The sequence below is a fragment of the Hippocampus bargibanti genome, linkage group LG01 (genome assembly GCF_051943395.1).
Source record: "Hippocampus bargibanti isolate YZ-2025 linkage group LG01, ASM5194339v1, whole genome shotgun sequence".
Lineage (NCBI taxonomy): Eukaryota > Metazoa > Chordata > Actinopteri > Syngnathiformes > Syngnathidae > Hippocampus > Hippocampus bargibanti.
Genome location: NC_142734.1, coordinates 27,985,842 through 28,010,568, shown reverse-complemented (window position 1 = coordinate 28,010,568; position 24,727 = coordinate 27,985,842). Strand labels below are relative to the sequence as shown.

Sequence of the window (24,727 nt, the reverse complement as noted above, 5' to 3'; positions counted from 1 at the left end):
ATGAAAAAGACCTTTATTCCACCTTTAACCACCACAGCAGGTTGACTCTACACAGAAAATATTTACAGTTGTTCAAAACGGTTTTGTTTGTGATGTAATGTAAGGAAAGAGATGCCCATTTCACGGTAACGTCAGAGCATTGTCATCAAATGGTGAGTATAGTTTTTGCTTTTTTGAATGTTGCTGTGCCGATGACCATTTTGTGTTTGGGAGCCTTTTACTGATCGAGTTGCTTGTTCTGTAGCCACAAAGGGACATATGTCTTCTTGTGCCTTTCCCAAGCCCGGATAAATACAGAGGGTTGTGTTAGGAAGGGCATCCGACGTAAAAGCTTGGCCAAAACAAACATGCGGATCAAACCTCTAAAGATGGAGGACACTGATTTGCTGTGGCGATCCCTTGAAGGGAAAAACCGAAAGGAAAACAAGAAGTTCAAAACGGTCACCTGTCAGGTACCTCTGGGCTCCGCTTGATATTTCTTGGATATTCCATTCAACTTTTGAATCCGAAGTGGACCTCACACGGAAACATCAGGCGGCGACAGTTCAGGTGCCTCCATTTTGTCTGAGACGGTAGTGTTGGGGCCCTTCGCGCCGCGGGCCGTGGCAGCTGCTTCTGTGGCAACGCCAAAGGCCATGGGGTTCCTGCTGTCGCCGCGCGTTGCCAGTCGCTGAAGATGGACCATGATGCTTTTGCTCGGGATGGACTGATTCCTCTCCGTCAGTGGGTTCCCACAGCGGATCAGGATCAGAAAGCAGCGGTGGAACTGAAGGTTCAAAAGAAATGCTGTTATTTTCCCAACACTGTGAAGATAAAGATTTTGATGTTTCACTTCATTCGTAAGTGGGTTCGTTGTCAGATCTCCCAGGCAAGTGATACGCAGAGCTAGATCGTGGCGTGGAGTGGAGCAAGTCGTGCTGTGAACTCCATCCGACGCTGTGCAGGTTTCTGGGAGTCTGCGTGTGGGTCCGAGTGATTCTGCCACTGATCTCTCTCTGTCCCGCGCTACTTATATACCCTTTGTCTGCGTGGGAATGCATTAGGCTGAGACACATTTCATTTGAAAGACATCAAAGGGTTGAAAGGCGCACTTCAAAGGCGTACACACGTCAGCGCCGCGGTACGCACGTGTGACGCCACGAAGAGACGCTGCCCACCGTGACTATGACGATTTTAAAGACGCTCGAGTGAATCAAGAACTCAAAATTAACAAAGAGAAGGACGGATTAGATGCCGCTGTGTTCTGAGTTTGGTCATGTGACCTTCAAATAAAACGCAACTGTAACCAGAGCCCTGAAGAACTCTCACATCATTTCAGTCAAACAACAAAAGGCAAAATGGCCGCCACGGAGGACATTCACACCCATAATGAAGCTTCAGAAAATGGAGGGCTCGAAGATCCCACCTCACCTGCTTGTTCATCAGGATGTAGATGATGGGGTTGAACACCGTACTGCTCTTGGCCAGAATGGAAGGCACCACGCTGGCCACGGGCCCGATGAGACCCGGCTGACCAAAAGTGGCCATCATGGCGACGACGCCGTACGGCATCCAGCAGATGAGGAAGCATGCCACCGCCGTGACGACCGTGAAGAGGATGTGGAATTCGCGCCGCCTCGTCCGACGAATGCGACCCATCTGATGACCGAGCAGATTTGTGCCAAATATAACATCCAGATGATTTTGGCTATCAACCCCTGGCAAGTGCAAGTTGCTTCTTTTCACAAAATGTTGGACATTAAAATAATATTTAACAGGAGCTTCTGTCTCCTGACAACCCGGTCATTCAATTTTGGGCTATCTCAAAACTTGTGGTTTACAAGTGACGCTTCATGAAGCACCTATGTAAGTTTTTGACTCCTCAACATGACACTCTTGGTTTAAACATACAGTAGATTTTCAAGACATTTCCATTGCACTAACCTTTATATTTAAATCAAGAGCAGCATCTGAAGGAGTCAAAAAGTATCACATGTGCTTCAAGAAGCTTCGTCACTTAAAATCATTACTTAAAACTCAGCCAAATGGGTAGTTTTACCCGTTTTGTATTCAAATGGAAACCTGACACAGTGTCAAATCCACAACTCAATATGCTGGGTATAAATTGAAATGCACATTTTTTTTACCTGAATTTCATGGTAATAATAAGTAGTGATTGGCAAATGAAGCTTCATGAAGCACTTGTGATATTTATTGACACTTCTGGGTGGCGCTCTTTGTTTAAATATGAAGGTTGGGGCAAAGAAAATGTCTTGAAAATCCACTGCATCTTTAAACCAAGAGTGTCATGTTGAGGAGTCAAAAACTTACATAGGTGCTTCACGAAGCTTCATTTGCCCATTACAAATAACTCAGAAAATGAGAGCACTCATTTGATGATGTTCAAACCACCTCTAAATGTGGCCTTTATTTAAAACAATTGTCTTTATACTTCTAATTGGAAACAGAGTGAATACTTTTGGTACCTCTGCGGACAGGTTAAGACTTTGGGTCGCTGTCTCTGATTGGCTGCTCGATGGCCGCCACCACCCACCTGTTTAACGGCATGCAGAAGGCGACTGTAGCAGTACGCCATGATCAAGACGGGGAGGCCGAGACAGAAGATGAACAGGCAGATGATATAGGAATGAGAGCAAGACGTCGGCTGGGTCCAGGTGACGGAGCAGCTGGTTCCCGCCCCCTCCGGCCCGTAGCTGCTCCATCCCAGCAAGGGTGGCAACGTCCACGCCAGTGAGTAGAGCCAAGCCCCGCCCACCGCCAGCAGAGACTTCCTGTAGTCCCGGGCCTGCTTGTTGTGCACCAGCAGGGTGCTGTATCGCTCATAGGACAGCAGGGCGAGAGACACCAGAGACACGATACCTGAGGGCAAATGCAAAACACTTGGGCACATATCCTCCTTGTTAAAAGAAACAAAAAACATTCGGCAGCACACTTTTTTCCCGCTCGCAGATTCTCCAACCAACCAGAGATTGAAAAGAGTTTCTTCAGACTTCTTGAAAAATGGATGGATGGGTGGGTTAGTGGTTTTGGGTGGATGGATGGGTAGATGGATATATGGGTCAATGGATGGGTGGGTGGATGGGTAGATGAATGGATTGAAGGATGGATGGATAGTTGGATATATGGGTGGATGGATGGGAGGGTGGGGGTGAGTGGATGGATGGATTGTTGGGAGGATGGTTAGTCTGTGAATGGATGGTTGGATGGATGGTTGGATGGATGGATACATGGTTGGGTGGATGGATGGATGCGTGGATGGATGGATTGATGGATGGCTAGTTGGATATATGAATGAATGGGTGGGTTAGTGGTTTTGGGTGGATGGATAGTTGGATATATGGGTGGATGGATGGGAGGGTGGGGGTGAGTGGATGAATGGATTGTTGGAAGGATGGTTAGTCTGTGGATGGATGGTTGGATGGATAGTCAGTCTGTGGATGGATGGATTGTTGGATGGATGGGTGGGTGTTTTTAGGTGGATGGATGGATGCGCAGACGGATGGGTAGATGGATGGATTGAAGGATGGATAGTTGGATGGATGGGTGGGTTAGTGGTTTTGGGTGGATGGATGGATGTGTGGATGGGTGGGTAGATGGATGGATAGTTGGACATATGGGTGGATGGTTGGATGGGAGGGTGGGGGTGAGTGGATGGATAGTCAGTCTGTGGATGGATGGATTGTTGGATGGTTGGATTGATTGTTGGATGGATGAATGGATGGATAATCAGTCCGTGGATGGGTGGATTGTTGGATGGATGGATGCGTGGATGGATGGATTGAAGGATGGATAGTTGGGTATATGGATGGATTGTTGGATGTATGGTTAGTCTGTGGATGGATGGTTGGATGGATAGTCAGTCTGTGGATGGATGGATTGTTGGATGGATGATTGGATGGGTGGATTGTTGGATGGATAGTCAGTCCGTGGATGGGTGGATTGATGGGTGGATGGATGAGTGGGTGGGTTTAGGTGGATGGATGGATGCATGGTTGGGTGGATGGATGTGTGTATGGTTGGGTAGGTGGGTGGATGGATCGATGATGGATGGAGGGAATGAGGAATGGATGTATGGATGGGTTGGTTGGTGGATGGATGGATGATTGATGGGTTGGTGGATGGATGGATGGAGTGAGGGATTGATGGAAGGATGGATGGTGGGTGGATGATGGATGTAGTAATTATCATTCTATTATTTAGGACTGACTCCCAAATGCCAATCATTTTACATCACATTTGATTTTTCAGCTTTATAGCGAATGGCCACTGTTTTATCATGTTGGAAAAAGGTGTCATCAAAGAGCATGAAAAATGAACAATTTGAATTGCTATCTAATCCTGATTGTTATTCTATTTGCTTTTTTTACCCGAATGTAAGAGATCAACGCTTTTAAATCTGCATGGGTTCACTTTGGGGAAAAACAAATCGAAACATATCACAAAATGTGTATTGTTGACAGTCAACGAAAATACTTTTCACTATATTGACCCAGGAAATTAATGACTAATTAGCAGCCTTTTTTTCTTATCATTTATTGTTGTATCGACTCTTAAATAGACTGAGTGGGCGACTCCCGACCCGTCCGTTGGGCGGCGACGACTCACCGAAGCAGGAGTTGATGAATCCGTACCACAAGCATCCCAGTCGCCCAAACAGCCACCGGGAGCGCAGACTGGACGCGAAGCTGAGCGTTGTCCCGCACGCACACACCAGCATGTCGCTAACGCTGATGTTGAGCAGCAGCATGTTGACGGGCGTCCTCAGCGTCTTGAACCGGCAGAACAGAACCAGCACCAGCAGGTTGTTGAAGAAGCCAAACACCATGATGGAACCCAGGAAGAGCGACACCACGCAGTGACCGCCGCGGGTCAGCTGCTGCTCTCTCTGCGCCTCACTCCACCAGTCGTGCCCGTGTGATAACATGTCGGCGATGTCGGGTCGACTGTGCCAGAGGAACTGAGCTCCTGTGTCATTCACGGCGAGATTTTGCCACCCTAAAAACGCCAGCGCGAAGGTCACCCCGTAAAGTGGGCCTTGGCCCCAGCTGATGTGCTCACCAGCTGAGGACTCCTCATCATCTCCCTCGATAATGAACATGTGAGCAGCTTTTTTTAAGGTGTGAACGCCCCCGCAGGCACCTGTCAGGATGTCATCTTTCATTCGACTTCCGGGTTGAAATATTGAAAACATGAAGCAAAGTGAGAAACTCAGTCAAACTGTTGTCAGATGCAGTGACGGGAAAACGAAGCTTCGTGAAGCACTTGATGTTTTTTCACTCCTTCAGATAGTGCTCTTGGTTTAAATGTAAAGGTTAGTGCAAAGGTGATGTCTGCAAAATTGACTGCATGCTTAAAGTACTTTCAAAAGGAGTCACAAACTATCACAAGTGCTTCATGAAGCTTTATTTGCCCATAACAAGACGCAGTGACCATCATGTTACTCCCTCCAAATTCAAAGATGAGAAATTATCGCCTGCATGCAGCACCAAACCAAAAATACCCATTTGACCTAGATTCAAGATTTTGATCCAGAAACGGCCACTGATGAGGATTTCCAAGTTTTCCGTATTGCTAACAATTTCAAAGGAGTCTTCCGGGGGTGTAAAGGATTACAGTCCGATTGAAAATATGATACCATAAACACATTTTATTTCTTTCTTTAAATAACAAGCGGTGACATTTATTTACATTAGAATTTTTTTTTAGGTGAAGCCCGAGGCACAACCAAGGGCAAACAAATGAAAAGGAAACATCAGTTGCGCCCATTTTGCAGATTTCTGTCGTTTGGGACACAGAGTTTCACTAGTTCATCACATTACCAAGCGACAGACAATCATAATAATGACTTCATAACTTGAATTATATCATAGTCTTCAAACGGCGTCCAAGTCAGGCGCTAAGCAGTGCCATTTTGTTTTCCGATGGGGCCTCGATGATTTCCCCCGACATGAAAGACTCCTGAAAAGTTCAAATGTGAAATACAATTAGTGCCAGGCAACCCCCCCACTGAAAATAAAAAGCACTTCCTGTAAATGTGCGACGATGCCAGAAGAGGGCACCAAAGCTACGAGTGCTGTTTTTTTCTTTTGAGATCTTTTTTTAAGGCATTTCAATTCTCAATTTTAGGGGGCCCTTGCAAAAAGAGTTTTGAGATGATAACGACAGTCAACTTGTTGATGGCAAGGGGATTATGTACAAGACCCTCCCAGTCGGTGAAAATCAGTAATGTAGGGAGAATTTATGAAAAAAAAGTCAAGTCACAGTCAGCTTTATTGTCAAATATGCATGACATAAGACAGATAAAAAATAAATAAAATAAAATAGAAAAACCTTGTCCATAGGTAAAAATATTTATTGTAGAGAGACGTTATAATAAATAAATAATAAAACCATGTTGAAACCTTCCCACATTTAACCCTATTTGCTAGTGACGGCAAAATGAAGCTTCATGAAGCACCAAGGTGGTGATCTTGGTTTAAATATGAAGGTTAGTGCAAAGGAAGTGTCTGAAAAATCCCCTGAATCTTTCAACCAAGAGTGCCATCTTGAGGAGTCAAATCACAAGTGCTTCGTGAAGCTTCACTTGCCCATCACTACTATCTACAAAAAAATACATACACATACCTTGTCATAGATGACTTTGACAATGAGCGAGCAGCTTGGGCACGTGGCCACGTCCTCGCCGTTTTCCAGCTCCTCCTGTCAACACACACACACACACACACACACACACACACACACACACACACACACACACACACACACACACACACACACACACACACACACACACACACACCCTGAATTGGTTGCCTGCCAATCGCAGGGCATACAGAGTCAACCAGTCACTGTCACACTCACACCTAGGAACAATTTAGAGTGTTCCGCCTGCCACGCATATTTTTGGAATGTGGGAGACAACCGGAGGACCCGGAGAAAACCTACGCGGGCCATGGAGAATATGAAAAATCCACACGGGAGATGAAATTGAACTCACGACCTCTGCACTCTGAAATTGACGTCCGAACCACACAACTACCGGGCCGTTCCATCCTAACTCCAAATATGGAAATGTTTGGAAACTCCATAAAATGACCCACCCAGTTTTCCACTCCTTTTCAAACAAAGGACTTGTGCAATAGGGCGCCATAGTGTCTATAAATATTATTGTTGTATAAAGTTTTCCGAACGGTCATTGGAGTTTTTAAGAGTACATTTGGATTTTCCTTGTATTCCAACAATGACGAAGTTGTTCAAATGTCTTTAACGCTATAAGGTTTATAGTAACAGAAAGGTGGTCCTTTAACTCAATAAGCGTGGTAGGAGGATAATCAATTCAGGACGCTTTATCGGACAAATAGGCGACATAAATCATGTTTAAAATACGAACTGGACAGTCCTAACATGATGAAGCAATGGCTTAGCCCATGTTGACTTACTTTGCTTATGGCGAATTTGTCTCCACATGGACAAGGAAAATAGTATGTTTCGGTGTCTTCGTCGTATTCAAAGTCTTCGATTTCAACTTCGTCATGGAAAACAGACATTTTCGCAAAGAAATAAAAACACTTATAAACGATCCCTTACACGACAAACACGCATTTTGCAAAACGCGTTCGGTCGCCACTTTATGACGTCATATTAATCGCCTCAGCTATACAAAGCACACGGACTGAGCTGAGTGGCTCGTTTCATAAATACGTACGTGTGTCCGCCATGATGAATGTGTCAGAGTTGCCCCGTAAACCCATAAAACGGACTGAATTTATGAAAGCGACGACCAATAAAATGTAAATCATCCGTAAACACACACACGCACGCACAGACACACGCACAGACGCTCGCGCACATAAACGTACGAGTGTACTAATGTTTTTATTTGTATTTGTGAGAATTTTAGTTGACAAGGATCAAAATGGCCACAAACAGCGTACACCAAATTATTTGCAACAAGACTCGACTATTTTGTTGTTTTTACGGCTTTTGAAAGAGTTATACAAGGGGACGTACGTGGGTTTGTTCGGTGGTCTGGGCGTGTGTTCTGTTTAGGGGGAGGGGGTAGGCTGTAGACTTCCACCTGGTTGACCAAGTCAGAAAAAAAAACGGGCATGACGGGAACCAGGTCGCTTGTGGACCCGCGGATCCGCATCCTGGAGCTGTTCGGTGTGGCGCTCTCGGCGTGCGCTTGGATCTTCACGCTGGCGGCCGCGCTCAGGTCGGCGTGGCTCACCCTGTCCACGGAGCTGCTACCCACGGAGAGTATCGAGATAGGTCTTTGGGAGACGTGCGTGGTGCAGGACGTGCATGGCGCCCTGCTCTGCCAACGCCACGGCAGCCCGCTGGCCTTGCCGCGCGACCTCAAGCTGGCGCGCGTGCTGGTGTGCGCGGCCTTGTGCGCCGGCCTGCTTGCGCTCGCCCTCGCCATCCCGGGTTCTCACGCGGTGAACGCGCGCGCCGACGCGCCGGCCAAGAAAGTGATGAAAATGTGCGGCGGGGCGTTGAGCGTGGCTTGCGCCGTGCTGGTGCTCGTCCCGGCGTCGGACGTCGCCCGTGTGGCGGCGCTGCGCTTCTTCGACGAGTCGGTGCCGGACGTGGTGCCGCGATGGGAGTTCGGAGACGCCCTCTTCTGTGGGTGGACCGCGGGCGTGTTGCACCTGATGGCGGGCATCGCGTTGTTCGCCTCCTGCGCCCTTCCGCAAAACCGACGTCGCCCCCCGCCCCGTTGGATCGCCCGCATCACCGACCGAGGACCGACTACGTCTGAAAGGGACGCTTGGACGAGCTTTTGTTGAGTATTATGTCGTCGACAAATCTCAAAATTAATAAAAAGGAGTCGGTCACACTACGTAGCTGTGTACTCTTTTCTTACCGATCGCCCGTGAGGTCAGAGGTTAAACACGATAGCTCAAAGCGACCCCCCAACCCCCCGTGCAACACCACCCCTTTCCCGTAAGACACAATGGAGTTTAGAAACAAGAAGGAAAGTTTCCAACGCGCATTGTTCACCTCGTTGGCTCTCATCAGCAGCCAAACATGCGGAACACTTTGTAGCCATCACCAGGTGAAATTTCGGGAAGGGGGGGTTGCGTGTGCCGGGGGGGGGGGGGCGCACTCAGGGACTCTCAAGTTGTGCGGTTTCAAAGGACACACAGACTGTTTAGGCGTTCTGTAGTTGCAAAAAAAAAACAATGCCAGAAAAAAAACAATATATATATATATATATATATATATATATATATATATATATATATATATATATATATGTGTGTGTGTGTGTGTGTGTGTGTGTGTGTGTGTGTGTGTGTGTGTGTGTGTGTGTCTGCGCAGTATGTGTGTGTGTGTATATAAAACAGAATATCTCTTCTTTTTCTTTCGGGTTTTCTCTTCAAGGGGTCGCCAACGCATCAGTGTTCTCCATCTTCAGAGGTTTGATCCGCATGTTTGTTTATATATACAGTATATATATATATATATATATACAGTATATATATATATATATATATATATATATATATATATATATATATATATATATATATACACAGTATATAGATACAGTATATATACACATTATATATACTCAGTGTATATATATTTTTATACATATATTGTATATATTTATACCTGTATATATATACATAGTATATTTATATATTTGTTCCTGTGACAACCAAGGGCTATTCACATCAACCTGTTTTCAGGGCTTTGTTCTCTCCCTTCTATAAACAAAAGTGCCATAAGAAGCATTATTAATTTTTTAAAGGACGACAAACGCTGTATGAATTTTATTCAAGGGTATTATGTGCAATATTGACACTGTGGGCATTGTTGTTGTAAAGGCTTTCTGAAAGTGTTCGTGATGAAAGATTTGCCCATTTCACTGTAAGATCAGGGCATTGTCATCAAATGGTGAGTAGTTGCTGTGCCGATGACCATTTTGTGTTTGGGGGCCTATAATGGAACACCTTCATCTTTATTAAGTTCATCGAGTTGCTTGTTCTGTAGCCGCAAGGGGACACAAGCCAGTGTCTTATTGTGCCTGTCCTAAGCCCGGATAAATACAGAGGGTTGTGTCAGGAATGGCATCCTACATAAAAGTTTGGCCAGATATATATGCTTGTGTGTGGTCTTATTTTCATACTCGTGGAGTTCAATAAATAGGTGAAAGTAAATTAACGACGGGATGTCCACGCTGATCCGTAAGGGTTGACGTGAAAAATCACTAAATTGTGCTATCGCCCGGCTCGGAACGGCTCAGTCTCTGATAAAAGCAGCGCCAGGACTCCACGGTCTTCCTGGACCAGATCCAGAAGCCTGACATGATCCCAGCCATCATGTTCATCAGGTACTTGCTCATAAACACGCTGAAGTCCGGCGTGAGAGGAGCGGCGTTTCCCGACGGGCATGGCACAGCGAAGCCTTTGCAGGTCCGCGTGCGCCACGTCCGGTCCCAGCGCGGACGCAGGGCCTGCTCGTAGAAGTGGCAGGCTACCACGGCGCCGGCGGGGAGGGTGTACAGTAGTCCAAAGACACCGATCCGCGCCATCAGCTTCTCCAGCTCGGCTGTCTCCGTACCGCCGAGCTTCATAATGGTCCGGATGCGAAAGAGAGACGCAAAGCCAGCCAGGAGGAATGATGTTCCGAGCAGGAGGTAGATCAACTGTGGGGCCAACACAAAACCCCGCAGGGCGTCCACGTCGTACACACCCACGTAGCAGACGCCGGTCAGAAGGTCTCCCTCTACCTGCCCCATCGCCAGGACGATGACAGCTTTCAACGCCGGCAAGGTCCAGGCCACCAGGTGGAAGTAGCGCGCGTTGGCCTGGATGGCTTCGTGACCCCACTTCAACCCCGCCGACAGGAACCAGGTGAGTGACAGGATGACCCACCAGACAGAGCTGGACATGGTGAAGAAGTAAGCCACCACAAAGAGCGCGGTGCAGACCTTGATCTTGGTACCCTGAACCACCATCTTGTAACCGTTTGCCTTGAACTTGTCCACACACACCGCTTTGTCCTCAAGCAGGAAACCAGTGACGTACACCAGCGCCACCATCAAGTAACAACCAGAGAGAAAGACCACCGGTCTTTCTGGGTAAGAAAACCGCTGGGTGTCCACCGCATATGTGAGGACGGTGAAGAGGGTACTGACGCAGCAGAGTCCGGCCAAGATGGTGACCCAGAGTCGCCCGAACTTGAGGTCCTCCTCCCCAAAGTACATCAGTCCCTCAGGCGTGGAGACCTCGCATGGGGCGCCACAGTCCTTGGTTCCGAGGAAACGGTAGCCGAGGCAGGCGGGCACCTCCAGCTGCGGCGGGCAGGAGAAGACGGGGTCTCTTGAGCCCCGGGAAGCAAAGTTCAACAGCCCGGCGAGGTCTGTGGTCAGAGTCGGCGTGGGACCGTTCTTGTCAGATGCGTTCTGTCCCACGCATATCTCCCCAGCACCCTGGACCGGGAACTTCTCACAGCGCAACTTCTCTGGCCACTGAAAGCCAAATTTATTCATCAACGCCTCACAGCCCCGCCGAGCCCGCTTACATAAAGTCCGGCAAGGGGGGATGGCCCGTTCCAGAACCGTACACACCGGCGCGTACACAGAGCACAGGAAGAACTTGAGATCCGGCGAGCACTGGACTTTGACCAGCGGGTAGAACTGGTGGACCTCCATCCCCGCGTCTTCTTGCTTGCCGTGACCCAGCAGGTTAGGCATGATGGTCTGGTTGTAAGCGATGTCGGCGCAAAGGGGGATGGAGATGGACTGACAAAATCCGTGATCCGGGACAGAAAAGCCCTCGTGTTCCTGACTTGAGACCAGTGGGATGAGAAAGAGTAAAGAGTAGCTCAGCCACCGGGACCAGATCCCCGGCATCGCTATGGTGGTCGTCCAATCCAGCCGAGCAACAGAAATGTAACCCAAACGACCCGTCACTGCCGAGTTGCTCGGGGAAGTTTTTGCGCCACGCTGAGTCTCAGCCTCCGACTTTGGTTTAGGGGGTGGGGATTGAGACTCCATCTGCAGCAATTGGCTGATTTTTTCATCTACCAGATTGTTGTCTGTGATTGGCTTTGGCGGCGCTCCAGGCAGCACAGAAGCTCTGCAGCTTTTAAAAAGATTTGGTGAAGGATTTAGGTGCATGTAAGTTTGACAGAAGCAGCAGAAAAATATTTTTGATTAATCCCAATGTTTTTTTAAATCCCCAACGACGATGAGAGTGATAATCCAAGATTGAAAGACTGCTTCATGAGGGATCTCCACCCCCCCATCTTTAAACCAAGACGCTGAGATGTGAATGCTTGTCTTACGTTCCAATGTCACCAATGTTGTTTCGCTCCACTTTTTAAAGATGAATTATTAATTTTGAAAATGTATCAAGTTTGTAATTGTAAAATAAATCAGCTCAGGTTAATATTCTCTACACGGATGCTAAAAGTTTGGATTGAGTAAAAAAATAGTTGAGATTTCTTTTTTTTTTTTTTGGTCATAGATTGTCGTTTATGAATTTATGTGAGAAATTATCCAATGGCAGACTCTGAAATAACGCGTACCGGGACGCCCGGGGCGTGCAACTTTTACGTTGTGCGTACAATTTACAGAATATCTCCGCCCAGGTGGCCGACAACTTTAAAGAAAAAAAATGAAAGATTTTTTTTTCAAATCAAACATTTGCTTCATTCCGATGTCAAAATCCTCGTTCGGTTTGGAAATTTCGGAATTTCGGTTCGTTTGGCAATTTCCATATGTAACAGAGTCGTGCACTAAGATTATTAAATCATTACGGAAGTGACTGAACAATTCAGACGAGAGCTACTTGGGGGAGTCATGGTGAGTCGCATTTCTCAGATGGTCTTTATTAACTCGCATTTTCATGACAATATCTTTTTTTGTTTGCCCTTTTGTACTGTGTAGTGTATCCAATTAGTTCCCCAATTCCTTTCGAGTCCAGATTACTTTTTGGATCGTTATTTAATTGAAGATTTGTCGATTGGAACTTTCAATAATAAAACTTTCAATAATTCTATTGCAGTTGTTTACAATTGCCGCCCCCAAAAAATGTAAAAATAAAAGAACATTAAAATGTTTGTAATCAAACTTGTCAATCGTCACAATCTGCACAAGGCAAAAATCAAAAGGCTAATGTTTATTTATGTCAATGTAGCGAATGAAAATGATTATTATTTTTTTTTGCTCAACGGACCGAGATGAGAGATTTGCCGAAAAACAAACACGCCGTAAAATATTCACGCAAAGCTTCTCGCTCTTTTATCTTTCCGAACTTTGTGCCACTCAGTGTCAATCAAAAGAATCAAAACAAATGGTAATGTATGAACCGAATCAACTCACGCCGAGAAAACAACTTTTTTTTTTAGGTCGCCGCCAAGTTTCACATTATGAAAACAAAAGAAACAAAGTGGCGGGGCGGGAGGAGATGTTGTGGGGGGTTTGTCGTTGTATGTGGCGCGACAATTACGTACAAAGTACAAAACAAAGTTACATCGCAACCATAACTGGAAGGAGTTCATGAGTTAGAGACCATTGGTAGCAGCGGTGTGCAAACATTTTCGTTTGAGGACATGACAAACAAACAAACAAACAAACAAACAAACAAACAAACAAAACATTTAAAAAATACTAAACAAATGAGTGAATAAATAAACAAATAAATGAATACAAACAAATAAATACATAGATACATACATAATTAAACAGGTAAAACGAATAAAAATAGTTTGAAAACAATTAAATGAACAAATAGACAAATAAATAAACAAATGGATAACAATAAATAAACACAGAAATAAATACATGAATAAATAAACTGAGCGATTAAAGGGCCATGTTTAAAAACAAATAAAAACTATTCCATTTTGTTTCTTTGGTCGAGTGAATTTCATCAGCCTTATCCCAGTCTTTGGCGTGGCCAACTGCCCCTCTGTCTAACAGAATAGCAGCCAACCCCCCCCCCCCCCCAAAAGACACAAAAAAGTAGTAAATAAACAAATCTACAATGTGTTATTCTTTTAATCACAAATGGTTCATTCGAATCTTCGAATCTTGAGAAAGGTATACAAACAGATGTAGAGTATTTCAATGAATGGTGCCTATTTTGCCAACAAACTCCCTGCCCGTCTTCTTTTGTTCACACTTGTTACATATTTGGTTTGTCATAAAGACAGCGGCACGGCGATATCCAACAGGGTTTAATTTCAGTGAAAATAACATGAATTATTCACAAGGATTCTCAGGGACAGACTTGAGCGGCTGTTTAAGAGATGCTAATAGAGAGCAAATGGTAGAATAAATTATGCCAGTCGTTATTATTCTCGGCAGCTTGTCGCATGTAACAACACTTTTTTTTTCTTTGAGTTTGGAAAGTCTGTCACCATCATTTCTCTTTGAAGCTTGACAACTGTTTGATTTGAAACCAATTTTGACAACAATATAAATGTCATTCTTTTGACTCGGAAATTTGCTGACCAAAATGACACATCATTAACAAAACTAGAAATAGTGAAAGTTTGTGTAGACTGAGAGAGGGAGTGGGTAGTAGTTAGCATGTAGACTTCACAGTGCAAAGGTACCAGGTTCAATTCCTAAATTTAAACCTAACACAACCCCTGACCCTACCATACCCCTAACCCTAACTCCAACCTTAGCCCTCGCACAAACCCTTCCCCTTTACCCTAATTTTGAAAGCTTACCCTAACCGTAACCCTAACCCCAGCATGACCCAAACTCTCGACCCCTACACTCCAACCCTAACCCCTACACCCGAACCCTAAAGTCTCGCACTAACCCTAACCCTAGCCCTGAACACTAACCCTAACTCCAACAATGACGCAAACCCCCAACCCCGACACTCCAACCCTAACCATAACCCCCAAACCCTGGACCTTAACCCCTATCCCTGCCCCTGACCTCCACCCCACGCCCCTAACTCTAACCCTATCACTAACCCTTTCCCTTAACCCTAATCTTGAACCTTGAACCTAAGACTAACTCCATGACAAATACCCCCAACCCCAACATTCCAACCACATCCCTAATCTTGAACTATGACCCTAAATCCCACACCTAGCCCCGAATCTGTTATCTCTAACCCTAACCCTTCCCTCTAACACCTAATTTTAACCCAAACCCCGAACCCTTAACCCTCCCCTAACTCTAATCCTAACCCCGATCTCTAACCATAAATCCTGACCCTAACCCCAAATTCAACACCTTAACCCTAAAATAACCCTGACCCAAACCCTAAATTTAACCCAAACCCTCTAACACACAGATGTCAAAGTCAATGCCCACGGGCCAAATCCGACCCGCCACATCATTTTTTTCGGCTCGTGAAAGCAAATCACACTTGTGAAATTCCATGATGCTTGCTAAAATCCTACCCAAAATGTCACATTTTTGGATGTAAACCACAATAACAGTCATTGTTCTTGATATTCTTGTTGTGCGCTCTATATGTGGAGGGGATTAAACATTCTCATGGCTTCCCCAAATTCATAACGGCCCTCGAGAGGAAACCATAACTACAATGTGGCCCGCGGCAAAAAATGACTTTGACACCCCTGCTCTAACACATAACCTAATCCCAACCCGAACCCTACTCGTAATGCTAACCCGAACTTTCAAAATGGCCTCAGGCACTTCTGAAGAAACAACTTCTCCCCATCAGTGAGTCACTCACACGATGCACATGAGCCAGCTCTTTTCAGTTCATTGGCTTCAGTACTTCACTTCAAAACGGCAACCAGCTTTTCAGCTCTTCGGCCCGCCCAAATCCAATCTTGAAACCAATCCGCCAGGCCAAAATAATGAACCCAAAGTTGGGTAAGAGTTACAAAAAGCATTCCAGAGCTCACCAAAATTTGATGGCAGGCAAAATTGAAGGTCGGACTCGTCCGCCGGGAGTGAAGGTGTCGCGGAACTCTGTCTCCAGATGGACGCCGGGCACCTTGAAGATGGACACGGCTAGAAAAACACAAAGAGGTGGGAACGCGGGAAGTGAAATGACGGTGAGGTGCATGATGGAATGGGTTCTTACTGTCCCTCAGGTGCATGATGGGCGGCGGCAAGATGTTAAAATAGGGGTGCAGCAGGGCATCTGGCGCTGGGATACGGTCGGCAGGCGCGAGCATCAGCATTTTCTGAACCAGGTCTTCGGTTTTGGTCGGGAGTCGACTCAATCTAAACGCAGATCAATCATATCTCCTCAGGAGAGCCGGAATGTTGTCGAGAACTCATCTCCAACGTGAAAACCTCATCATTCATGAGCAGCGTGTTGTTAGCGGGTTCGAAGTTAGCGGAAACAAAGTCAAGTCAGACACAGATGGATTTTTTTTTGTAGGCCATCGTGAAAACTCAGACTTTGGCAGAAAAAAGACATAAGCAGTTCTATTATTATTGTGATCATATTTGAAATATAATTTGCGAAGGTGCAGGGTTCAATTCCGGCTAGTGCGGACTTAGCATTCTCTCCCCTGGCTGTGCGGGTTTTTTTTCCCAGGTACTTTCCGGCTACTACAGTTTCCTCCCACATTCCAAAAACAGGCACGGCAGATAAATGAAATGCTCTAAATCGCGGGTATAAAACGCAAAAACAGCGGGGCCAGATTCGGCCCCGCCACCTCATTTTACATGGTCCGCCAATTCAAATCACGTGTGTCAACTTTTATGGCGCTTTGCTCAAATGTGTTCCGAAAGGTCATATTGTAAATATCATTCAGACTTTCGCAATATTTTTGGTTTTCCGATTCACACTCACTTGAACAATAATCGGACAAACCACAAAAAAGCAGTTGACTGATTTTGGCTGTACCTACTGAACCGCATTTCGTGATTCATCAGAAAATAAGATGATTCCCAATCCTGAGTTTTAAACTTTTTCTTTGCCTTTCTCACCTTTTCCACACTGAGCGAATTGGCTTCAGCTTGGAGGAAATTGACCAGTCTGGAACAACAACAAGAATGAGACGTGAAAACTTTGGCCTGGTGTTCGAGCAGAAGGCTTACTTCTCAAAATTAGTAGGACGAAGAAGGGTACGCTTGTCAAACAACATACCAACATTTGACTTTTGTGTGTGTGTGTGTGTGTGTGTGTGTGTGTGTGTGTGTGTGTGTGTGTGTGTGTGTGTGTGTGTGTGTGAATGAGTGGAAAAAATGGCATTGATTTTGTTCCCCTTAGTGGAAATGGATTTTCTGAATTCCATTCCATTGTGTTCAGCTGCAAATCCGCCACATCAAACATGGCGGACGTGTTGCCGCATGATAGAAACAAATCAACGGAGCCATAATCACACGCCACACGGCAATTGGATGCGACAAGACGAGACTGACCTGAGTGATAATTGGGCAGCCGCGTGACTCCGGGCCAGGTCTCCTTTGATGGAATCCCAAGCACCTGCAGAGACGCAAAAACGTGAAGGTTATTTGCATCAACTTCATCTGTGACTGTGGACATCATGTTCATTTCTTCATTTTATTAAAAAAAAATAATCAGCTCAGATGTTTGTTGTACCAACCATAAAGATTTGCTGCAGCTGGTCAAACACGTCGGTGACACCCGGGAATGCCGGAGCCCCTTCCAGCATCTCCACAAAGATGCAACCGGCCCCCCTGGACACAGGTGGAAGCGAGTCTCATATTTGGCAAGTCATGATTGACTCTTTCAATTTTGTGCAACATGTGACCAGCCCGACACACGAACAAGGACATATTCTAGACCTGTTTTTTTCTTTGTGGGCTACCAATGTCAAACTTGAAAATCTCTGCAAATGGGATTTCTGATCACATGGCAGTCTTATTTGATGTAGTCCTATTAGGTGCTGCTATAAAATCTGTCGCTCCTGCCTGCAAACGGCGATTTTTTAATCCTCTGACTGCTAGCCAGTTCTCCGACGCCTTTAATAAACTTTGCGTACCCTCATCTGACACAGAGGAACTCACCTCTTGGTCAAGGTATCTTCAAAGCAAGTCAGGAAACCACAGAAACAAGACAAGGAGGTCAAAGAAGCTTTTCAGAAGTCAAAGGTACCAATAGAGAAGTCAAGAAAACTCAGACAGAAGTCAAATAAATTTCTAACAAAGAAAAGGACGTTAGGAAAACTAAAAAGGGAGTGAAGATAGTCCAAGAATCAGCACAGGACGAGATAGAAGAGAAAGTAAAATGGGACAATGTTGAGTTGAGCAAACCTTCCAAAGACAAAGGTCTGTGGAATTACTCAAAGAAGATGCTGAAAAACTACAACAGAAACCACAGAGAGAAGAGAAACAAGACAAGACCCGTCCTCAAGAAGTTGACAAAGCTCTAAAAATGGAGAGTCTCGTCAAGAAACATCCCAAGGAATTTCAGAAACAGGATTTAAAGGAGCAAGATACAAAGAGACGCATTAAAACAATCATCAAGCCATGGCCATTCTAGATTCAGTGACTCCTTCTAAAGCTGTGCTCCCAAAACCTAAACCCGAGCCTTGGTTTAATGACAAAACACACACAGCTAGACAGGCGTGTCGTAAAACAGAACATAAGTGGAAAAAAGATTAATTGCAGGTCTCTGATCAATTATGGAAAGACTAGGTGTAACTATCAAATCACAGTAAAAGAGGCTAAAAGACAATATTCGTCGGACCTTATTCAGGCTAACTGTCACAACACGTGTATATGATTTAAAATCATCCATTCTGTACTCAAACCCCTTTGGTCTACTTGCTCGGAACCGTCACCCGAGATGTGCAACAGATTCCTTCAGTTTTTCATTGATAATATTTCTATTGCGAGGACTCTTGCTTCAAATACCACATTTGAAACTTCTGTCAAAGTTCCGTGTTCAGATGTGCTAGATTCCTTTGAAGCTGTGTCCTTGACCCTTTTAAAGGTTGGTTGTGGCTCGCCAGTCTAAGCCATCTGGCTCCACGTGACTCTCTTCCTCCACATTTATTTTGGGAAGTTCTCCCGAGTATTGGCACATCAGTCTTAGCAAATTATCAACAGCAGCCGCTCTTCTGGCATTGTCCCCCAACAGTTTAAACATGCTGTTGTGCAACCCTTGATTAAGAAACCTGGTCTTGATCAAGATGCACTGTCAAATTTTAGGCCCATTTCAAAACTGCCTTTCATCTCAAATTTGCTTAAAAATGTGGTGCAGATGCAGTTGAATTTTTCTTGGATAAACATAACATCTTGGAGGTCTTCCAGTCAGGTGTCAAGACGATGCATAGCACTGAGTCAGTCCTATTACACTGGAGATTATGTGTGTCTGGTTATATTAGATCAGCACTTGGTGGGCATTACCGGTAGTGCTCTTGACTGGTTTAGGTCCTACCCTCTGACAGAACCTTTTGTGTTCGCCCTGGCTTGCTCTGAGTCACGTACTACCCCTCTGTCATGTGGTGTTCCGCAGCGCTCAATTTTGGGACTAATGTTCTCACTATACCTACTCCCACAGGGTTCCATACTAAGGAAACATGGTATATTCTCCACTGCTATGAAGATGACTGTCATATCTATGTATGTCCCACTGAGCAAGTAGTTGTCATGATCTGGTTGGCGACCAACGGGTAGCGCTGTCGGCCCCGCCTGCACCTGCACAGGTGTTGGTCGTTCCGATCAGTGGCGGACTGTCACATTCTGGTTGGCGACCAACGGATAGCGCTGTCGGCCCCGCCTGCAGTTGCACAGGTTCCAATCAGTGGCAGTTAAAAGGACTCCCGGCACGACCATTCCGTGTCAGGTCTTTGAATGTGTTTGCTTCACCCTGTCAGGTTTGTTTCATCTTGGCAGATTTTTACTCATGGTTTTCTTTGATATTTTGTACTTTTCTGTTCGGATGACTTTGATGTTTTAGATTTTGTTCCTGCTGACTTATTTTAATACAATTTGTCAAATACAACATGCTGTTCCTTCCTGCCTGCTTATTTGGGATCCACAACCAACACCACCTCGCAAACCGTGATAATAGTGTGTCGAATTTGAATGAGACTTATTTCCGCATCAGGACATTCCGTCAACTGCGATTGGCTGTCCACCAGGTTCGGATGAACTGGGTCAGTAAATGGATGTATGGCAGCTGACCAGATATCCAGAGCCGTGGAATAATCTGTCGATCCCAGCAGGACGTCGGGAGGGCGGTACCACAAGGTAACCACATCTGAGGAGAAACTCTGACAGGGGACAGATTTGCACCGAGCCAGACCTGCAAGGGGAACCAAAAAGTGGGTCGGTCAGTCTCGTCACAGCAACGTGACACCCGATGGGGTACGGTCCTCCCGTTAGGAACTGACCAAAATCAGCCAGTTTGAGCTCTCCCAAGTAGCTGATGAGCAGGTTCTGAGGCTTCAGGTCTCGATGGAGGATCCGACGTTCATGGATGAAGGTAAGACCGCGTAGCAACTGGAACATGAAGATCTATCAGGGGGGAGATCCATTCAATTTGGTTGTGTTTAAAATACCAGCGAGAATCCCTCATTGGGGAAACTCGACTCATGCTGGTTTTGAATCAAGAAATCACTTAAAAACGGATGGACCAACGAGAAGTTGTCCTACCCGCACATTGTGGGAGTGGAGCCCCCCGGGATGCTGGTTCATGTACTGTGCCAGATCCGTCTGCTGCAAGTCACACGCGTGAGGCAAATGGATGCGGGCGTGCCACCACGAGGGCGTCTCACCACATATTCAAAGACGAAGGTGAGCGAGTCTCTGGCGTGAACAATGTCGTGGAGTAGGACGATGTTGGCGTGTTTCAGGCCTTTGAGCAGTGAGGCTACACACGCACACACACACACACCCACACACACATACACAGAAGAAATGTTCTATTGTCGCTTTGTCAATGAATCACAGGATTCGACAGTGACACTGGCACACACTGGATCTGCCAGAGGGAACGGTGGGGTGGGGTGGGGTGTGGTTGGAGGCAGATGGTTGGTGGGGGATAAGCATATGTACACCCCACTTTCAAACATTCGAGTTTGAGAGCAAAAGAGATAATGTTTTTGTCATTTTTTAATGCAGGGGGTTCAAATGTTTTTGCAAAGTGATTTGGTATGTTAAAAATCTAGTGGGGGTGACAACCTTGGTGGGTGTTCTTTAGATGAAACAGCAATTAATTTCAATACATTTCAGCGAGCCATTCTGTGTTTAATATTTGCTTTTTTATTTTAATTTCAGCTGTTGTATATCAAAATTGAATGGACATTGAAAATTGAAATTCAATATTCACTTCAAAAAAAAAGTAAAAGTTGCCATTTTAGACTTTTTTGGAAATTTAGAAAATCGTCAGTTAGATTTTTTTTAATATTGAAAATTGCTATTTTAGTTTTTTTTAAAAGTTTTTAAAAATTGCCATTTTCAATGAGTGTGTGTGTGTGTGTGTGTGTGTGTGTGTGTGTGTGTGTGTGTGTGTGTGTGTGTGTGTGTGTGTGTGTGTGTGTGTGTGTGTGTGTGTGTGTGTGTGTGTGTGTGTGAATTCACCTTCTCTGATTGCAGTAAACGGCATACCCTCCTCAGTCTTTGTCTGGATCACCTTCAACGCCACCAGCTGCCCATTGATCCTCCACAAACCAAGTAAACATCATCATCATCATCATGATTATCATCAGCTATCTATTTGTAATGTTTATGGTTTTATTATGTGGAACTGAGACATACATACCACGACGTTTGAAAATGAACTAATTCATTTTGATGGTTTTTATTATGATGCAGTATCTACAGTGCATGATTTCCATTTGCAACTTTTTGTGCGATAATACATTGGGGATGATTGACTTGGGACGTAAAAATGCCTTTTCTAGCATTGAGCCAACAATTTATCAATAGATTCAAACGTATTTTATAATTACCACAAAACCTATTTTGAAAATAGATCTGAACGAACTGACCCAACGTGAAAAGAACTGAAAGACGAACAAATACGCACACGTGGGGTAAAACTGTACACACACACACACACACACACACACACACACACACACACACACACACACACACACACACACACACACACACACACACACACACACACACACACACACACACACACACACACACACACACACACACACACACACACACACGGGAGCAGCGATTGTATGAGAAATTATTGGCTACTTGCGAATTTGTTTTTTTTTACGTAAATAAATACTGTAACTACATACTGTGCTTGTTCTGTAGCCACAAAGGGACATATGTCTTCTTGTGCCGGTCCCAAGCCCGGATAAATACAGAGGGTTGTGTCACGAAGGGCATCCGACGTAAAAACGTGGCCAAAACAAACATGCTGATCAAACCTCTAAAGATGGAGGACACTGATTTGCTGTGGCGATCCCTTGAAGGGAAAAGCCGAAAGGAAAAGAAGAAGACATTACTGAGGGACCTTGACGGGAGCTCGGCGTGTTTCTCTCGGGGATACAGCACCCCCTAGCGCCTATGTAGCGTCGTTCATCACCAACGCGACGTGAAACCTGCATCGCTGTTTGTCGAAGTTGAGGGATTCGTTTTTTTTTAATGGACACTTTCCGAAACAGCAACGGAGAGATGATTCCATTCGGAACGCGGATTGATTGAAAGAACTACCGCATCTCGTGAAGGGAGCAAAAAATACGAGCGGCGACTCGATCACTTGCTATTTTTTAACGTTCAACAGCCAACCAAAAGCGCGCGCCGACTAAATTACTTCCTGATTTTTTTTACTTTTAACAGCCAATTAGAAGCGAGAAACATAAATAGTCGTCGAAGCAATTATTTAACAAACAAATGTTATTTTGGTCTTCTTAACGTGGTAGAATATGATGCTCCAACATAAAATGATAATAATTTAAGAATATAACATAATCTTACATTTGTAAGAATGGACATGGCTGTCAAGACAAAGTGAATTATGGTTTAACTACAGGTAATCAGATAATTGACAGCAAAATATCGATCCCCCTGACTGTAGGATATTATTCAGAATTTCCACTCCGTTTGCTTTAATTTAAGGACAAGAGTTGAATCTCAATTCAATACAACTCATAGGGCACTTCAAAAATAACCATGGCCGCACACAAAATTGTGTCCATAAAATTAATATTACAACAAAAAATTAATAACATAAAAATTGCAAAAACACAAAACAATGGTCGGTTGCATGCTTAGACAAAAGCCACATAATAAAAATGTGTTTTAAAGAGACCTGGCCTGACCTATAACCTTTAACGGGGGCTTGTTCCAAAGTGAGGGATTGGCAATCGTTTGGCGACTTCCAAGTCAAAGTTTTTGTTATTGTTTTTTTTCTCAGTGATTTTGTATTCCAGTGCAAATCCATTGTTCCACCTCTGTAGTATTTTACATCAAGCACTTTCAAATTTGACAGCCGTGATTTCTCACCTGCTGATGCCTTTATAAACGGACGCGTATGAGCCTTCTCCAAGTTTCTCCAGGCTCACGTACGAGTTGGCCGTTCCAAACTGAAGTCCAGGTTTCTGATATTGCGCACACATGTACACAAATGCAATTAAAACACAGGCCTACGGGTAAGTGGTGCCACTAAATGTCACCTGAGGTGTAAAATTGAGGATGAGTCTCAGCTGACCCAGAAAATGGGGTTTTGGCAGTTTGTCTGACTCCACGGGTCACTGTTGCTGCGGTCTCTCTGCACTCGAAGCCGTCGCATCTGCAGAGTGTGGAACCAGTGAGGCTGCGGGCCACTGTCAGGAGTCATCTTGGCCAAAAAGATAAAATAAAATAATAATTTAATAAATCATGATAAAGGAACCTCCCCCCACACACACAAAGTGAATTATCAATTCTTCAGGATGGGGTCAAAGCACTACCTTTGTCTAAATGGAAGTATACAACTCACTTCAACATATAGTTCCTAACACCAAGATGGCCGACTGCACTGTAATTTAAAATGCATTGGAACGAAATATTCTGGAGTTCAATGGATGTTGGAAGCAGAGTGTCCACAAGTAAAACTTGCCAGCTTTAAAAGCAAATGCAAAGACTACTTTTGTTTCTTATCGTTTCACCAAATACCTCGGAAACTGGCAGTGATGAAGAACTGTTGCTCTTCTTCACGGGCCTTTCCTCCATTCTCAACACCTCCACCTGCCCCTCTTCCTCCTCCTCCTCTTCTTCTCCTTTCCATGGACCTTTGCCCCCCTCATCCACTTCGACCTCGCAACAGCAGCACCTCCTCATCCAGCGGGACAATCTGTCCATCGCCATTTCTTCTTCGTCTGCTTCTGCTGCTCATATGACCAACGTGCTGTCTGCAGGAGAGCAAACATGGTCTCATGACATTTTCTGCCCCCCACCCCACTATCCCTCCCTTCAGGGAGACAGAACAACAGTCCCATTCAACATGCGGCGTGTTACTGCCCTCTAGTGGGCATTTCTGTCAATGATGGCCATTCACTGCTTGTCCAGAGGTGGGATGTAAAAAAATAACTATACGTTATTGTACTTAAAAGACAAATAAGTCGATATTTAATCTTTTTCCAGAAATATTTGAAATCAGGTATTTACAATTTATAAACTTGCAATAAACAAACGTCCAAGTGAATTAAAAAATATTTTTTTCGATGGTGGATGGTAATGTGATGTTTAACAATGACCATCAGGGGACAGTATGACCAAGTACAATGAAAGACAATTTGGAGAGGAAGACTGGAGGCGGCCGAATGAGTGTGTGTGTGTGTGTGTGTGTGTGTGTGTGTGTGTGTGTGTGTGTGTGTGTGTGTGTGT

At 45.0% G+C, this 24,727-nt stretch overlaps 4 protein-coding genes and 1 pseudogene across 6 annotated transcripts; 1 reads left to right on the top strand and 4 right to left on the bottom strand.

The window, feature by feature from the left end:
• Nucleotides 1–23: 23 nt before the first annotated feature.
• Nucleotides 24–5,251, bottom strand: LOC148903725 (pinopsin-like). The gene is made up of 4 exons (XM_089007744.1): nucleotides 4,606–5,251; nucleotides 2,534–2,859; nucleotides 1,411–1,638; nucleotides 24–766 (listed from the first exon to the last, which is right to left on the bottom strand). Exons 1-4 carry the CDS (start codon nucleotides 5,189–5,191, stop codon nucleotides 518–520), a joined length of 1,389 nt encoding a protein of 462 aa, XP_088863870.1. The 5' UTR covers nucleotides 5,192–5,251; the 3' UTR covers nucleotides 24–517.
• Nucleotides 5,252–5,627: 376 nt separating this feature from the next.
• Nucleotides 5,628–7,627, bottom strand: dph3 (diphthamide biosynthesis 3). Its single transcript, XM_089007731.1, has 3 exons — nucleotides 7,440–7,627; nucleotides 6,625–6,699; nucleotides 5,628–5,958 (listed from the first exon to the last, which is right to left on the bottom strand). The coding sequence occupies exons 1-3, from the start codon at nucleotides 7,545–7,547 to the stop codon at nucleotides 5,890–5,892; spliced, it is 252 nt and encodes an 83-aa protein (XP_088863857.1). The 5' UTR covers nucleotides 7,548–7,627; the 3' UTR covers nucleotides 5,628–5,889.
• Nucleotides 7,628–7,877: 250 nt separating this feature from the next.
• LOC148903723 (claudin-22-like) lies at nucleotides 7,878–8,845 on the top strand (annotated as a pseudogene).
• A 1,377-nt stretch (nucleotides 8,846–10,222) lies between these two features.
• Nucleotides 10,223–11,897, bottom strand: LOC148903722 (frizzled-7-A-like). The gene has a single exon (XM_089001259.1). The coding sequence runs from the start codon at nucleotides 11,867–11,869 to the stop codon at nucleotides 10,223–10,225; it is 1,647 nt and encodes a 548-aa protein (XP_088857385.1). The 5' UTR covers nucleotides 11,870–11,897.
• Nucleotides 11,898–14,962: 3,065 nt separating this feature from the next.
• Nucleotides 14,963–24,205, bottom strand: LOC148903721 (cyclin-dependent kinase 15-like). 3 transcript variants are annotated; one of them, XM_089007580.1, is made up of 13 exons: nucleotides 24,017–24,205; nucleotides 23,571–23,699; nucleotides 23,366–23,460; nucleotides 21,470–21,549; nucleotides 20,665–20,759; nucleotides 20,543–20,605; nucleotides 20,281–20,404; nucleotides 20,072–20,192; nucleotides 17,524–17,617; nucleotides 17,339–17,402; nucleotides 16,904–16,952; nucleotides 16,047–16,189; nucleotides 14,963–15,973 (listed from the first exon to the last, which is right to left on the bottom strand). In XM_089007580.1, exons 1-13 carry the CDS (start codon nucleotides 24,200–24,202, stop codon nucleotides 15,861–15,863), a joined length of 1,356 nt encoding a protein of 451 aa, XP_088863706.1. In that variant the 5' UTR covers nucleotides 24,203–24,205; the 3' UTR covers nucleotides 14,963–15,860. The 3 variants fall into 3 exon arrangements, with proteins under 3 accessions (XP_088863706.1, XP_088863723.1, XP_088863713.1); XM_089007597.1 differs by having other exon boundaries at nucleotides 20,281–20,389; XM_089007587.1 differs by having other exon boundaries at nucleotides 20,543–20,602.
• Nucleotides 24,206–24,727: the final 522 nt, after the last annotated feature.

Excerpts from the sequence above, each read along its gene's own strand:
- LOC148903725 (XM_089007744.1), bottom strand. The coding sequence starts at position 5,191 with ATGTTTTCAATATTTCAACCCGGAAGTCGAATGAAAGATGACATCCTG. Across the intron at positions 2,860-4,605 it reads ATTCATCAACTCCTGCTTCG|GTATCGTGTCTCTGGTGTCT; the intron begins GTGAGTCGTCGC and ends ATTTGCCCTCAG. Across the intron at positions 767-1,410 it reads ACATCCTGATGAACAAGCAG|TTCCACCGCTGCTTTCTGAT; the intron begins GTGAGGTGGGAT and ends TTGAACCTTCAG.
- dph3 (XM_089007731.1), bottom strand. The coding sequence starts at position 7,547 with ATGTCTGTTTTCCATGACGAAGTTGAAATCGAAGACTTTGAATACGAC. Across the intron at positions 6,700-7,439 it reads ACAAATTCGCCATAAGCAAA|GAGGAGCTGGAAAACGGCGA; the intron begins GTAAGTCAACAT and ends GTGTGTTGACAG. Across the intron at positions 5,959-6,624 it reads TCAAAGTCATCTATGACAAG|GAGTCTTTCATGTCGGGGGA; the intron begins GTATGTGTATGT and ends TGAACTTTTCAG.
- LOC148903722 (XM_089001259.1), bottom strand. The coding sequence starts at position 11,869 with ATGCCGGGGATCTGGTCCCGGTGGCTGAGCTACTCTTTACTCTTTCTC.
- LOC148903721 (XM_089007580.1), bottom strand. The coding sequence starts at position 24,202 with ATGGACAGATTGTCCCGCTGGATGAGGAGGTGCTGCTGTTGCGAGGTC. Across the intron at positions 23,461-23,570 it reads GCCAAAACCCCATTTTCTGG|AAACCTGGACTTCAGTTTGG; the intron begins GTCAGCTGAGAC and ends GCGCAATATCAG. Across the intron at positions 15,974-16,046 it reads CATCATGCACCTGAGGGACA|CCGTGTCCATCTTCAAGGTG; the intron begins GTAAGAACCCAT and ends GTGTTTTTCTAG.